The 14367-nt window shown below is 43.4% G+C and overlaps 1 protein-coding gene across 1 annotated transcript in view; it reads right to left on the reverse strand.

Annotated features, from left to right (window-relative positions):
• Positions 1-1448: 1448 nt before the first annotated feature.
• The window catches only part of syt13 (synaptotagmin 13), a 47700-nt gene continuing 34781 nt past the window's right edge, over positions 1449-14367 (reverse strand). Inside the window, exon 6 of the mRNA XM_008105544.3 lies at positions 1449-6899. Coding sequence (XP_008103751.1) covers positions 6595-6899 — 305 coding nt within the window. The 3' untranslated portion in view covers positions 1449-6594. The remainder of the gene's footprint in view (positions 6900-14367) is intronic.

Genomic DNA, 14367 nt, shown 5'->3' on the forward strand with positions numbered 1-14367 from the left:
ATCCAACCTGCCTACATCATGTGGGTAATCCAGAGTTAGCCCATCCCAATCATATGGCTGCCCAGTTTTTGAGTGTTCAGAGCTTTAACATAAATACAACTTTCAGCAATCGAACAAAGCAGTTCAGTATTGTCAGCCATATATTCCTTGTTGAATTGCTGAGGTCAACCTTGCAAGTTTGTGGCTCGTAGTTAAGGTGAAATTTGAAGTAGGGAATGCCCTTACCATGTTCGCTCCCATAAAGATATCTCATGACCACTGTGAAAACTGAAAATGTTCCATAGTATGGCTTTTTCAATTTACATTTAACTCTGATGTATGACAATTCTATGGTACCGTTTTCCTGGCAAAATGTACTCACAATAGGTTTGCCATTACTTTCAGATAAAGCTGAGGCAGGGTTTTTTTCCGTGTCACGGGCAACCGGAGTTGCTTGTGGAGTGAGCGAATTGGCCGTCTGCAAGGACGTTGCCCAGGGGACGCCCGGATGTTTTGATGTTTTACCATCCTTGTGGGAGGATTCTCTCATGTCCCCGAATGGAGCTGGAGCTGAAAGAGAGAGCTCTCCCTGGGTGGGATTAGAACCTGACAGCTTTCAGGTCAGCAACCCAACCTTCAAGTCACGAGGCTTTTATCCCCTAGGCCATCGGAGGCTCCAGCTGAGGCAGTGTGATTTACCAAAGATCATCTGCTGGGTTTCCATGTCTGAGCTGGGTTCCAAATTATAGTCTCCTAAAGTCCCAGTCCAACATTCATATCATTAAATCCCCATGGCTTCTGCCAGCCTTCACAAAGACTATAATGCTTACTATAAAGCCTGTTTTAAAACTGCATATTTATACAATGAAATTTTAATTTAAAAACTAATATAGAAACTAGTCACCATACTCTTATAAGATCTCAGAAAACTACGTAACTGAAAACTTCTCCTTAAGGGAACACTAGAATGTGTAGCATGAATATTAGTCATAAGTTCTCATCATACCTGTGTCTTTAGATTTCCTGTTTCCTCTTTGATCTTCACTAAAACATAGCAATATCTTAGCAGATAGTTCTTAAGGTGTATCTAATGCAGCAAATAAAACACTGAAGATAGCTAAATGTGAACCATAGAAGAGAAAGCCTATCAGGACTGTTGTTCTAATGATTTGGGAGCCTTCTCTTCCATCTGAATAGAAGATTGCTAAAAAAAAATCTTCAGTTCAACCATCAAAATGTTGTGGTTGTCATTATAGTTCTTTTGTGGATTGCCTGTGTTGATGTTTCACTATGATCATTACTATAATGTTCTTTGGTTGTATAATCATCTTTTACTGACAATGTTGTTCACACACTCATTAAAAGACTAATAAAAATGCAGATTTTTCAACTGCATGTATTGCAGTGTTATTGCGGGGAGCGGAGACAACACCCAAATAAATAAAACAACACATTGATTCACTGGGGTATCACGTGTTTATGGCTGAATTTTATTGATTTTCTTGTGTTGTAAAATTGGATACCAACTTTCATGCTTTTATCTTGTGCTTTGAACATTGAATACAATGACAACAACAAATACTTGGCTTTTTAAAACAATAAATATATAATTTGAAAGGGTTAGCCAATGCGATCTGTCCCTCTGGGCCTATCCATTATATTTTATCAGATGAATGTTCCTAGCCTTTTTACAGCTTTTCAAACTGTGTGTGTATATTTACAGAATTCGGACATCAGATCTACTCAGACATCTCTCAAAATGACCTTCAAAAGTGCACATACAAGAAAAAGCCATATCACCTTGTTACCTTTAGATAGTCAAGCTGAGCTGGTAAATATGACCAAAGTTGTCCTTTGCCTCCTCTCCTGCTGACAGCTATGTCTCCTCTCCTTTGTTGCTGCTACATCACAATTCACATTACACACTTACTTTTACAAGTGGCAAATCAACTTGTTTCAGAAAAAGACTAAGACAGATCATCACATTACAAAGCGCAGGTAAAGTACATGTGAATTCAGTATGTGCAGGTGATTTGATAAACTAAATCTAATAGAAGCACACATCACAATTGTGGCTGTGACTCACTGCAGTGAGCAACAATTGAAAGAACCAATTCATATAGATATAAAGGACTCAGATTGGGCCGTGCTGGAACAGTGTGGACACATGCTCTGCCAAATGTAGTTAGTTAATTTTATCCAATTGTTTAACCCTATCATGCAGTGTGTTCATACAATTTGGCATGAGATCCACGGTTGGAAAATCTATGCCTTTGTGCATGGATCTGTCTGAACCTGACATCAGTACTATTGTGTTTTTGTTAGAGCCTCATTTTCTACATGGTACATCCTTGATGTGGAAAGATATGACATAAAGAACCAAAGAGGGTGTTGGTTTATATTTGTACTTTGCCAAGAATGGGTTTCTGCTTCAGCTGCACAATCCGGCAATTGTGAGTCACAAGAACTGATCCACAAGAAAGATCAGCAGTAAAGCGATCTGTAAACCTTTGGGAGACTGGACTAACTTTCTCCTTCCTATTAATTTGTAGCACTTTATCAGTCACCTCGTGTTTACAATATTTATATGGTGCACCTTACCCAGTCTACTTTTACAACCTCTCCATTTTAATCCGTTTTTATTAGTTCTTGTCATTTGTTTTTATTGGCTAATGTTTAAATTTTTATAATTGTGCATGTCTTTTGTCTATTGTTATGTTTTATATTGCTATTGTTTTTATTCGGGCTTGGCCCCATGTAAGCCGCCCTGAGTCCCCTTTGGGGAGATAGAGGCGGGGTATAAGAATAAGAATAAAGTTATTATTATTATTATTATTATTATTATTATTATTATTATTATTCATAAAATTCCATCATTTAAAATGCTGGCAAGTTTTTAAAAAAGTTATCTAATAGGGCCAGTGGAGAGACCAGATTGCTTTGCTTATCCTTAAAATGCAAGTCTGACATAACCAATAACTTTCAGATTTACCACACTGTTTGCACTGGACAGTTTCACTTGTCCCAATAGCAAAGGAGTAAAATATCATAAGAAGGTTAAGCAGTGTAGGCTAAAATAGTTAATTATATTTCCAATTATTCTTACTAAATAAAGCATGTATGCATGCGCTCCAACAGGCAATCTTTCTGGACAACTTGGACATTCATATTTTTCTGTTAAAAGGACAGAATATAGAATTAATTCTAGCCCTTTCTTTTCCTTTCCTGACTACCTATCCTCAACTCCCCTCCCGCCAGGCAATTTGAACTTTAAAAGCAACCATGATGACAGTAATCTGTTCAGCAATTTAATGTATCCTTGGTCTGAACTAACATTTTCTACGTCACAGCAGTTCAGTTAACAGATGTATCTGTCACTGATTTGCTCTTCATGAGAATTGAAAAATGAAAAATAAAGAAGGAAATTAAGCTTTCCATCTGTGTTGCATCTATCTTTTTAAGGGAATGGCTCTAACAATTGGATTTGCCACCTTGGCTAGCAGCTTCTTTAAAGTTTATTTACTTATTTGATATCCTGTTTTTCTCTCAAAATGAGATACAAGGTGACTAAAACCCAGATTAAAACCCAGAGCAAATTCACCCCCATCACTGTAATCCCTTGAAATTAAGTCTAGTACAACTTTGGGGGTTAGTGCTCATCTCCATTTCTAAACTGAAGAGCCAGCATTGTCCGTAGACACCTCCAAGGTCATGTGACCAGCATGACTGCATGGAGTGCTGTTACTTTCCCGCCAGCATGGTACCTATTGATCTACACACATCTGCATGTTTTCGAACTGCTAGGTTGGCAGGAGGTTTTCATGGTGGCTTTGGACCTTATGGAGGTCCAAACATCTCCACCTTGCTGTCTTCCTGCAGGTAAAAAAACATTTCTATTCCAACAGACTTTTAGGAACTGACCATAAGTGGTTCTAATAGTGTTCTGCTACAGTTGTTTTTATGTTGAGCCTCTTTTGTATATTTGTCTTAATTATGTGGTTGCTGGCTTAAGTGTCTTTTAACAAACTTTTCCATGTTTTTACATCTTTCCATGCATTTTATCGGTATTTGTTTTAATATTGCTAAGTTCAAATTTTGAGGAGAAGGTGGAATTTGAGCGGAATAGCCATAATAACAATAATAAATCTGTTGTGCACCCTATCAATTCCTGCTGCAAGATCACACAGAATAAATATAAGGTATAGTATGATAAATTGCTGCAATTGTACTTTAGTATTTATGCAAAGAATACGATTCACCAGCTGAATTGATGGGTCTGAAAAGGTTGTCAAAAATATTGAAGCAAAAATGTTAAGATTCAAATTGGCAAAGATTTAAAACATAATATGTCAGACATAACAGGGGAGCTTGGATTATAGATAGAGAAGGAAATTATTTTGAAATGCCAAAACCTATCCAGGGCTTCTGAGAAGAGAAAATAACTGTGTTTCCAGTATTGATAGGTTCTCTAGAAGCAATTTCAAATGGAGTGACAAAACATCTGAATGAAATTGCTATAGGTAGTGTAATTACAATAGAACAATGACAAAAGCTGCATTACTTGAAATGTACCATGTTATTCAATGAATCATTCTAGATTCTGAGATTCTTAAACAGAATCCAAATAATTGATGATCTAAACCTTCAGTCAGTAATACTTGGTAGACCATGAAACCGAGGAGGAGGAGGAGAAAGAGGAGGAGATAATATCTTATTATATAGAATCTTAGGGTTCAGATTGTACAGCTATAACTTCATACTCTTCAACCTTTCACGCATGAAAACAGCAACATCAGATGAATTGACAGGAGAAAGAACACAAATTCGAGGAGAGGCTGCAGCTGGTTGCTCTTGCCTGAAAGTTTTGGGAAGGGCAAGATTCTGCTCCTTCCTTTTTTCCTTCCCTGCATAGTTAACTGAGTGCAAATTATAGTTCTATTTCAAACTCAGTTTGTACCAATTAAATTTAACCGAGCATGAAGCAAAGGAAGAGAGGAGAAACTGGATTATTTTGAGAGCAAACAGTGAGATAACACAGGATTAATTGATACTGTCCCTGCCAAATTGGGGCAACTGGATGATTGTCTAGTCCAGAGATGAATAGCTGCCAGTAACTATGGAATGAATTAGATCCCTTCAGAACCTTGGAAAGCAATGACCTGACCTGACCTCTGTCCCCAATTTTATTTTATTTTCCTTTGAAACAATAACTCAAAAACTCCACCACACACACTAGGATGTGTTAGGGGGCAGTTTTGTCATGGAACTGCATTGGACTTGGGATAAGCCTTTCATAAACTAGGAACTAAATCAGAAGACAATTCTGATAGACCAGATTTTCAACTTCTGGTCAATTATCACATTGTGCAGAGGATTCTGAGAGCCATGGTCTAAAAATAACTTGTGGCACGAGAGCTCTCAGATAGAGAAGGGTAAATATGTTATAAAACTATAAATTTCAGAATTCCGTAACAATAGGCCACGACAGGTAATGTGGTGGCAAACTGCTATAATTTTGTGGTGTGACTATAACCTTTGACAGGGCAGAGGTGAGTTCAACCCACTCATTCCTACCTGCCATAGTCTTGTGGCTTTAGTATGTAATTACTACCCCAGGGCTGCTAGATATATAACAAAAGCCATGCAGGTTAATATGTCAAATATTTGACCTTAAGTTTAACTATTAATAACTGTACTTTCTTCCTCTTTATTTGTCTCAATTTCTTTCTCTTTGGTCACTTGTTTTCCTTGGGGGTACAATAGCATGTAGGAACCTGCCTTATACTGAGACCATTGGTCTCATTATTTTCGACTCCGACTTACAGTGCCTCTTCAGATTCAATCCTAGCTCTATCTGGAGACGCTTCATCTGAATACTAGTCAGTCCCACCACCACTTAGTTTCCAAAATTGAAGACTGGGAGTGTTCAGGGTGTTCTTGTTCTGGCTTTACTGTAAGTACCTTGGGGTAAATATCTATTCTGTTATTCTGTGCAGAGTGTATGTAATGTAGATGGCACAATGGCCACAATGCCTGGATGAATCTGAGTTGTAGAATGATAAAATAATTTTTCCAAGCTGTGGTACTGAAAAAAATGTATAAAGAGCAAATGAATAAATAGAGTTAGACATTCACTAATGATGCTGGTACCAAGAACAGGATAGTTGTCAAATTCCTCTTGGTTTTAGGTTTATTTCCTTGCCACATTTGGAAGGAAAATGATGAAATTTTCTGCAACAAGATAATTTTTGTGTTTTTAATGTTTGGAATAAATTCTACTTTCATTTCAACTTGCTTTTCAAAAATAATATATAAATTAGTAAAAACCCAAATTCTATCCTAGGTGCAAAGGCCTAAAAAAGTGGAAATGGGATCATGCAACTAAATTAGGAATTACTATGTATTAATGAACCATTCAACACCTTGCTCTGCTAATGTATAAAGTATTCTTTTAGTAGGAAATATTTAGGGGCAACAGAAATAGTACAAGAATTGTGCTTGATCATGTGAATGGATCTAATTCAAGTTTTGGGGAATGCTGACACAGCTCTTTCTTCCCTCGGCACTGAAACCAGTTTACTGACCGATAGTTGATCAGCATTTCTACTACCTTAGTTACATGTGAAGTTGATGCCACATAGCAATCTGCTTTCTGGGGTTCCTCAGCATCTCCTCCCAGTGACTCCTCTCTGTTCCAGTGGCATGCAGACCAAGACTGCACTTGCCCAGTAAGTGGTTTTGCCCATCACCATCCTGACTTAACATCTCCAGCTCCACACTGGAGGCACAGAGCAGATCATGGGGCACCTCAAACATAATCATCTCATTCCAGACCGGGTTAATCTTGTGTTTTGCACGCTTTGTCTGCTTCTTCTTCAGTTTCAGGGCCTGGTGCTTCAGTGTTACTTTGACAGATATATCTGCAGGAAAAAGGATAAAACAAAGTTATTTGATGGTTGGCCTTCATTGATCTACGTTCCCAGACATTTTCTCCTGGCCTTCCAAAAAAAGGTGCAGGTGGGCAAAAGTGTACTCCTCTCACCATTATCACTTCTTCTATGATTAGGGTTGTAATATTAATGGGATAGCTGAGCTTTACCCAGATTCTAGGCATGCCACCCAGAGCCTACTTTAACACCTGCATTCCAAGGTCTTTCTCTTTTTTATCTTTTTTTTATATATATAAAAACAAAAACAAAAAACAGTAAGTCTCTAGTTTCTGTAGAAGACAAGGCATGGGGCAATATATGGAGGTAATCAGCTGACATTTTTTCTGAAAGAAAGAAGTCTGCTCTGGTACTTAAGGCATGAGGGACATGAGAGCAAGGGATGTCAGTGCATGAAGCAAGGGAGGGACACACAACAAAAACACAATTTTGGATCAATATGCATAATTTAAATAAGTTACATAATATACAAAATATGTGCCCAGATTTGAGGAAGTGGAATATGTGACGCATGCACAGAGAAATCAAGTTTTTATCCCCCCCTCCCTCCCTCCCTCCTTCTGTCATTCTGCTATCTGAAAACTAGCACTCACACTCTCTAAGATGTATAAGGATAGCATTTATAGGTTTATCCTGAGATGTTCTGAGCCTCAAGGAAATGCTTTTTTTCTTCCCCCCCAAAAAGGGATTGAATTCCAGTTACCGTACTTCTAGTTTTGTAAGTAAGGCTCCTAAAGTTACAGCAATTACTATATATCAGTAATTGCTGATGGCCAGCCTAAAAGGTGTTTGGGGGGGGGGGGGGGTCATTTCCAAAAACAAAAAGGCATTCAAAATAGGAAAGCAGTAACAACAGGAGTAGCAGTGGTTCAGCAGATCAGAAGTTTCTAGTGCCAGCAGTAGAGCTATTGAGCTTAGGCTATTCAGGAAGAGAGTCAAGCTTAAAAGTTAAAAAAAGATGTTATTCAAAGAAGTACATATCCATACTGGAAAGTTAACAGGAACTAGCATCTAACTAACTCACAACAGACATCTTGTTTCTCCATGTTCACAGGAGAAGAAAAAAATTGAGCATTCAGGAGCTTGCTATGCACTCAGAAAAAGAGGTGTTACTCAGAGAAGTATCAGTCTAACAAGAAAGGTGACAGGAGGAGAGAACAGAGTGACAGGCAGTCAGAATGGCCAATGGGGGAAGGGTTTTCCCCACTAACTCATCTGCCTATGAATCCTTAATGGGGTCTACAAACTTGTGCAGAAATGGTAGATGTCCAACAAAAGGTTAATAATGTTGCTTCACACAGGAATGGTGTAGAAACACGAATTACAGTTCCATCATATCTACTACTAGTTGAGTACCCCTTCTTCCTCATCTGAAACACTCGGAACCAGAATTTTGCAATATTTACAGTAATGACAAAACTTGGAGACAGACTCAAATCTAAACAAGCCCAACTGCATCCATTGCTCTGCGTTTAGAGAGATCCTCATAACTCATTGTTTTGCGACCTGTGTTGCATATGAAACATGAGGCTGAAGATACTAAAGATGTCACAGACTGAGGATATAATGGACCTGATTTTTTTTTTAAAAAAAATACAGCACAGTATACTTCTGTATGGAAGCTCCCTGTGATACCTTTGGCCCCTGACCCTGTGGCCATTGCTGACCAGAACGAAGAAGACTTTGGTTTTCTTCCACATCAGCAAGATTCACCTCCTTTTGTGATGACTCATGGGCCTTGTAGTCCTGCTCAGGACATTGTAATTCCTGATGAAGATGAAAACTTGGGTTTTTTACCTTCCCAGTCTGAACTGGATTCCTCTCAGCCAGATCTTTCCCAGGCAGATCTGGGAACCTTGCACCTGCAAGAAAGTTGTCTCCCAGAAGTATGTCAAACAAGCCCAGAGCCTACTTCTCCCGTATTCTTGCGCCGGGAGTTTTGTAAACAACAGAGAAGTTTAGATTCAGCTTCGCGCAGGAGTGCGAGGATTGCAGCTAAGAATGTGGCCAATTAAGACTGCTTCTCGTGAGAATCTTTGGGGAGTCTCACATCTGGTCTCAGAGTTAGCTTTCGGTTCTGATTCCCAGAGAACTGCTTCGGCGGGAAGCTAGACTCTATTTAGGTGTTTTACCCGCGTAGTAACTTCGCGGAGTCAATTCGTCAGCCTACGGAGCGAGTTGTGTCTGGACAGCGCGCTCCGGTTCAAGCCTCGCTCCTGCTCAAGCCTTGCCTTGCTATCCAGCCTTCGCCTTGCTTCCCAGCCTTTGTTTATCTACGGACTTTGCCTTGTTTCCCAGGATCAATCCTTGCCTTGTTCCACGGATTTATCAAGTTATTCCACGGACCTTGTTCTTGTTCTTAGTTACCTTGTTCCACGTTCAAGCCTTGTTTCAAGTATCAAGTTATTTCCTAGCCTCGCTCAAGTTTCATGGACTAAAGGACCTTGTCATCTCCCCTCACTTTGCTTGGCAAAGTGAGTGTTTCGGTTATTGGATTACAACTTTGGACCTTAATATTTCTTATTGGACATTGCTTTTTTGGACTAATTCTGACCTTTCCTGAAAGGTCTAATTCTGGACTATTTTCTACACTTGTTTTTATTAACTTTATATATTCCTACAATAAAGATATTAGATAGATTCTGGCCTCTGTGTATGGTTATTGGTGCTCTGCAGCCTGGGTCGTGACAGTTTGACTCCGCCACCCTAAGCACCAATTAACCTCGGCCAGAATGTCTACCGGAACCGTACCTGGGCCGAGCGGCCAGCCGATTACCTACACCATCGACAAGGAAGAGGTGGACCGAATCCGTGATAAGCTCAATGCACAGGATGGAGAAATAAGGGGTTTGAAGGAACGCGGAGTTCGTCTTCCGGCCATGGCGTTGCCAACCAAGTTTACTGGAGAAGCTTCTAAGGTTCATGTCTTCCGTCGCCAATGTCAAGCTTATCTGGAGGCCCGTGCTGCCGAGTTTCCCCAAGAAGACATCAAAGTGGCATGGGTTTACAGTCTTCTAGACGGGCCAGCGGCCAGCTGGGCGACGGCACTGTTCGACCAAGCCTCTCCACACCTAAGATCAGCGCAACACTTCTTGGACCACCTCAAGGAGACTTGGGGAATCGAGGACAATTTGGAGGCAGCCGGTCACAAACTCCGTCGCCTTTTCCAAGGAGACAGACCTATGTCTCAGTATATAGCCGAGTTCCGAGTGCTGGCCCACAACACCGGCTGGAACGATGTAGCCCTCAGGGGACAATTCCGGGAGGGTCTCAACATTGAAATGCTGGAAGAAATCTCCAAGGTGGATCCTCCCCAGACCCTCGAGGCACTCATTGATCAATGTTTACGGGCTGAAGTCATGATTGCCAACAGGAAACAGTGGGTTCGAGGCCAGGGCAGTAGAGCCGGGGCAAAACCCCCCGCTCCCGCCAGCGTTCAGCCACGTCCGGTGTGGAGACCCCCACCGCCAACCCCATACCCCAGAGGAGGCGAGGAGGTGCCGATGCAGTTGGGCAATGTGCGTCCCAGACTAGATGCCGCCGAGAAGGCCCGTCGTCAACGCTTAAACCTCTGCTGGTACTGCGGGAACGGGGGCCACTTCGCCAGAGAGTGCCCAGCCAAAGGGAAGCCTGCCGCCCGTCTTGCGGCGGCGTCCTCCACGGAGACGAAGGCGTCTGAGCCGACTGGCACACAGCCGGCGGGGGAAGCCAACGACCGGGTGTAGAGGGGCTCGCCAACCCGGTCAAAAAATCCATCCAAGAGCCGCCAACCGGGGTCCTGTTCCTTCTCGTGGTCACATTATGGTCAGCAAAAAGGGGACCCGTCATGATCCACGCCATGATAGACTCTGGAGCTACCAACAATTTCATCGATAGAGAGTATGCCGACTCTCTGGGATTACAATATCATGATTTCAAGAATGCCCGTGTGGTGCAAGCCATAGACGGCCGTCCCCTCAAGACGGGCCCCGTAAGTCAGTGGTCGGAACCCACCAGGATGTGGATAAGGGAACATATGGAAGAGATTTCCTTCTTTGTTACCGAGGTTCCCCATTTCCCTGTGATTTTGGGAATTCCATGGCTGACTCTCCACGACCCTAACATCTCCTGGTCCAACAGAGAACTGCAGTTTGCTTCACCGTACTGCCAAAACCATTGCCTCGTAGCCAAGGTATGCCATGCCACAGACACCGAGCCCATCATCACCTTGCCAAAGAAGTACTCCGAGTATTGGGATGTATTCAATGAGAAAGAAGCCGAAAAATTACCCCCACATAGACCTTATGACTGTGCCATTGACTTGGTGGAGGGGGCCCCGATCCCGCGAGGGCATCTCTACTCCCTGACTGAACCAGAGCAAGAAGCTCTCAGGGAATTCCTAGAGACAAACCTTCGCAAGGGATTCATCAGACCCTCTCAATCCCCAGCCGCCTCCCCAGTGATGTTTGTGAAGAAGAAGTCAGGGGAACTACGCTTGGTGGTGGACTACAGAGCATTGAACAATATCACCAAGCGGAACAGCTATCCCCTGCCTTTAATCTCGGATCTACTGGATCGGCTTCGAGGAGCCAAGGTTTACACCAAGCTGGATCTTCGGGGGGCTTACAACTTAGTTCGCATCAGGGAAGGGGACGAGTGGAAGACCGCCTTCCAGACCAAATTCGGATTATTTGAGTCCCGAGTTATGAATTTCGGTTTATGCGGAGCCCCCGCAACGTTCCAGCATTTTGTCAATGACATTTTTCAGGACTATCTAGACAGGTTCTTGATAATCTACCTGGACGATTTTTTGGTGTTTTCCAGATCACAATCAGAACATGAGAACCACGTCAAAATGGTGTTACAACGATTGCGGGATCATGGACTTTATGCCAAGCTGGAAAAATGCGCTTTTGATCTACAAGAGGTAGATTTCCTTGGTTACCGCATCTCGCCTCTAGGGCTTTCCATGGATCCAGCCAAAGTTTCAGCAGTATTGGAATGGCGGGCGCCAACTAACAAGAAAGAGGTGCAGCGTTTCTTGGGGTTCGCGAACTACTACCGCAAGTTCATTCCAGATTTTGCCCGCTGGTCCGACCCCATCACTAGCTGCATCCGTGGAAAGCAGCCTTTCCGCTGGACTGATCAAGCAGAGAAAGGGTTCCAGCAACTAAAGAAACTATTCACCTCCCAGCCAATTCTACAGCACCCAAATCCTGGAACCCCTTTTGTGGTGCAAGCGGACGCCTCTGATGTGGCAATTGGGGCTGTACTCTTACAACCGGTGGGAGATCACCTCCACCCCTGTGCCTTTTATTCTCGTCAACTAACCACACCAGAGAGGAATTACACCATTTGGGAAAAAGAACTACTGGCCATAAAGGCAGCCTTTGAAACTTGGAGACATTGGCTAGAAGGGGCCAAATTTCCCATTGAAGTCCACACTGATCATCGTAATCTAGAACATCTAAGAACTGCCCGCAAACTAAATCAGAGGCAGCAACGTTGGGCTTTATTCTTTGAACGTTTCAACTTCCAGATCCATTATGTGACCCCAGCCCAAACCCAGCAAGCAGACGCCCTGTCACGTAAACCGGAATACGCTGCAGGACGCAAGGAGACCTTTGAATCCCAACTGCTACAACCTGAGAACTTTGCCACGCTCACGGTGGGGAACACCAAATCCATTCCCATTGGTTCAACTTCCCCTACTCCAGGACCCATCTGTGCTCAAGAAATCAGGGCTAGTCAGCAAGCAGATGCCTGGGCGCAGGACCAACTTCGCCAAGGTCTGCATTTTCCCTTTTCACTTAAAGATGGGCTGCTCTGCTATAGAAATCATGTCTATATCCCACCCGGACCGGGCAGGGAAAAGGCGCTTCGTCTGTGTCATGACTGCAAACCAGCAGGACACTTCGGACTATTTAAAACTATGCATCTGATCCTAAGGGATTTTTGGTGGCCCAAGATCCGCAAGGATGTGGAAAAATATGTCAACACCTGCCCAGTATGCCAGCGCTCCAAGATACGAAGGGAGAAGCCCTCAGGGCTTTTACACCCCCTTCCTACCCCATCTCGCCCATGGGAAATAATTTCCGCGGATTTCATCACTGACCTACCACCTTCCTGTGGGTTCACCACGATCTTAGTGGTGGTGGACCTATTCACCAAGTTAGCCCATTTCATTCCCTGCGAAGGCCTCCCCACGGCCAAGGAAACTGCGGATTTATTTCTTCAACATGTCTTCAGACTACATGGATTGCCCAAGAGTTTAGTCACAGACCGTGGATCTCAATTCACCTCTCGTTTTTGGAAGGCACTACAAAAACTATTGGGCATAGACTCTCGCTTATCTTCAGCTCATCATCCCCAAACAGATGGGCAAACGGAGCGCACCAATGCCACTTTGGAGCAGTATCTTCGCTGTTATGTAAACTATCAACAGGACAATTGGGCTTCTCTGTTACCACTGTCTGAGTTTGCCTACAACAATGGAGTTCAAGCTTCTACAAAAGAAACGCCGTTCTTTGCAAACTACGGCTTCCATCCACGTTTCTTTCCCCCTGTCATTGAAACTTCAGAGGTTCCCGCAGCAGAGGATTGGCTGCAGGAACTCACAGCGGTGCAACAACTTTTGCTCCAGCAACTGGACCAAGCCAAGGAGGACTATAAACGCCACGCTGACAAACATCGCCAGCCGGGCCCCGAAATCAAGGTAGGAGATCGGGTTTTCCTGTCCACTCGCTTTCTGCCCTCCCACCGCCCTTGCCGGAAGTTAGATGCCCGTTTCATTGGCCCCTATCCAGTGGTGGCGCAATTAAACCCCGTGACTTTCAAACTCCAACTTCCGCGTTCAATGCGCATTCACCCAGTGTTTCACCGTTCCCTGCTCCTTCCGGCGGATGGTGTGCGTCCTGATACAGACCAACCGGCCCCCCCTCCTGTTTTGATGAATGGGGAGGAGGAGTTCGAGGTTGAGGACATTTTGGATTCTCGCTTTCACCGCCGCCGCCTACAATATCTCATTGACTGGGTGGGTTTTGGCCCTGAAGAACGCTCTTGGGAAGACGCCTCCACAGTCCATGCTCCTGATCTAACCCGTCGCTTTCATCAGACCTATCCCGCCAAGCCGCGACCTCGCGCCTCGGGGAGAGGGCCCCAGTTTGGGAGGGGCCTTGAGGAGGGGGATAGTGTGATGACTCATGGGCCTTGTAGTCCTGCTCAGGACATTGTAATTCCTGATGAAGATGAAAACTTGGGTTTTTTACCTTCCCAGTCTGAACTGGATTCCTCTCAGCCAGATCTTTCCCAGGCAGATCTGGGAACCTTGCACCTGCAAGAAAGTTGTCTCCCAGAAGTATGTCAAACAAGCCCAGAGCCTACTTCTCCCGTATTCTTGCGCCGGGAGTTTTGTAAACAACAGAGAAGTTTAGATTCAGCTTCGCGCAGGAGTGCGAGGATT

The sequence above is a fragment of the Anolis carolinensis genome, chromosome 1 (assembly GCF_035594765.1).
Source record: "Anolis carolinensis isolate JA03-04 chromosome 1, rAnoCar3.1.pri, whole genome shotgun sequence".
In the NCBI taxonomy this organism is placed as follows: Eukaryota; Metazoa; Chordata; class Lepidosauria; order Squamata; family Dactyloidae; genus Anolis; species Anolis carolinensis.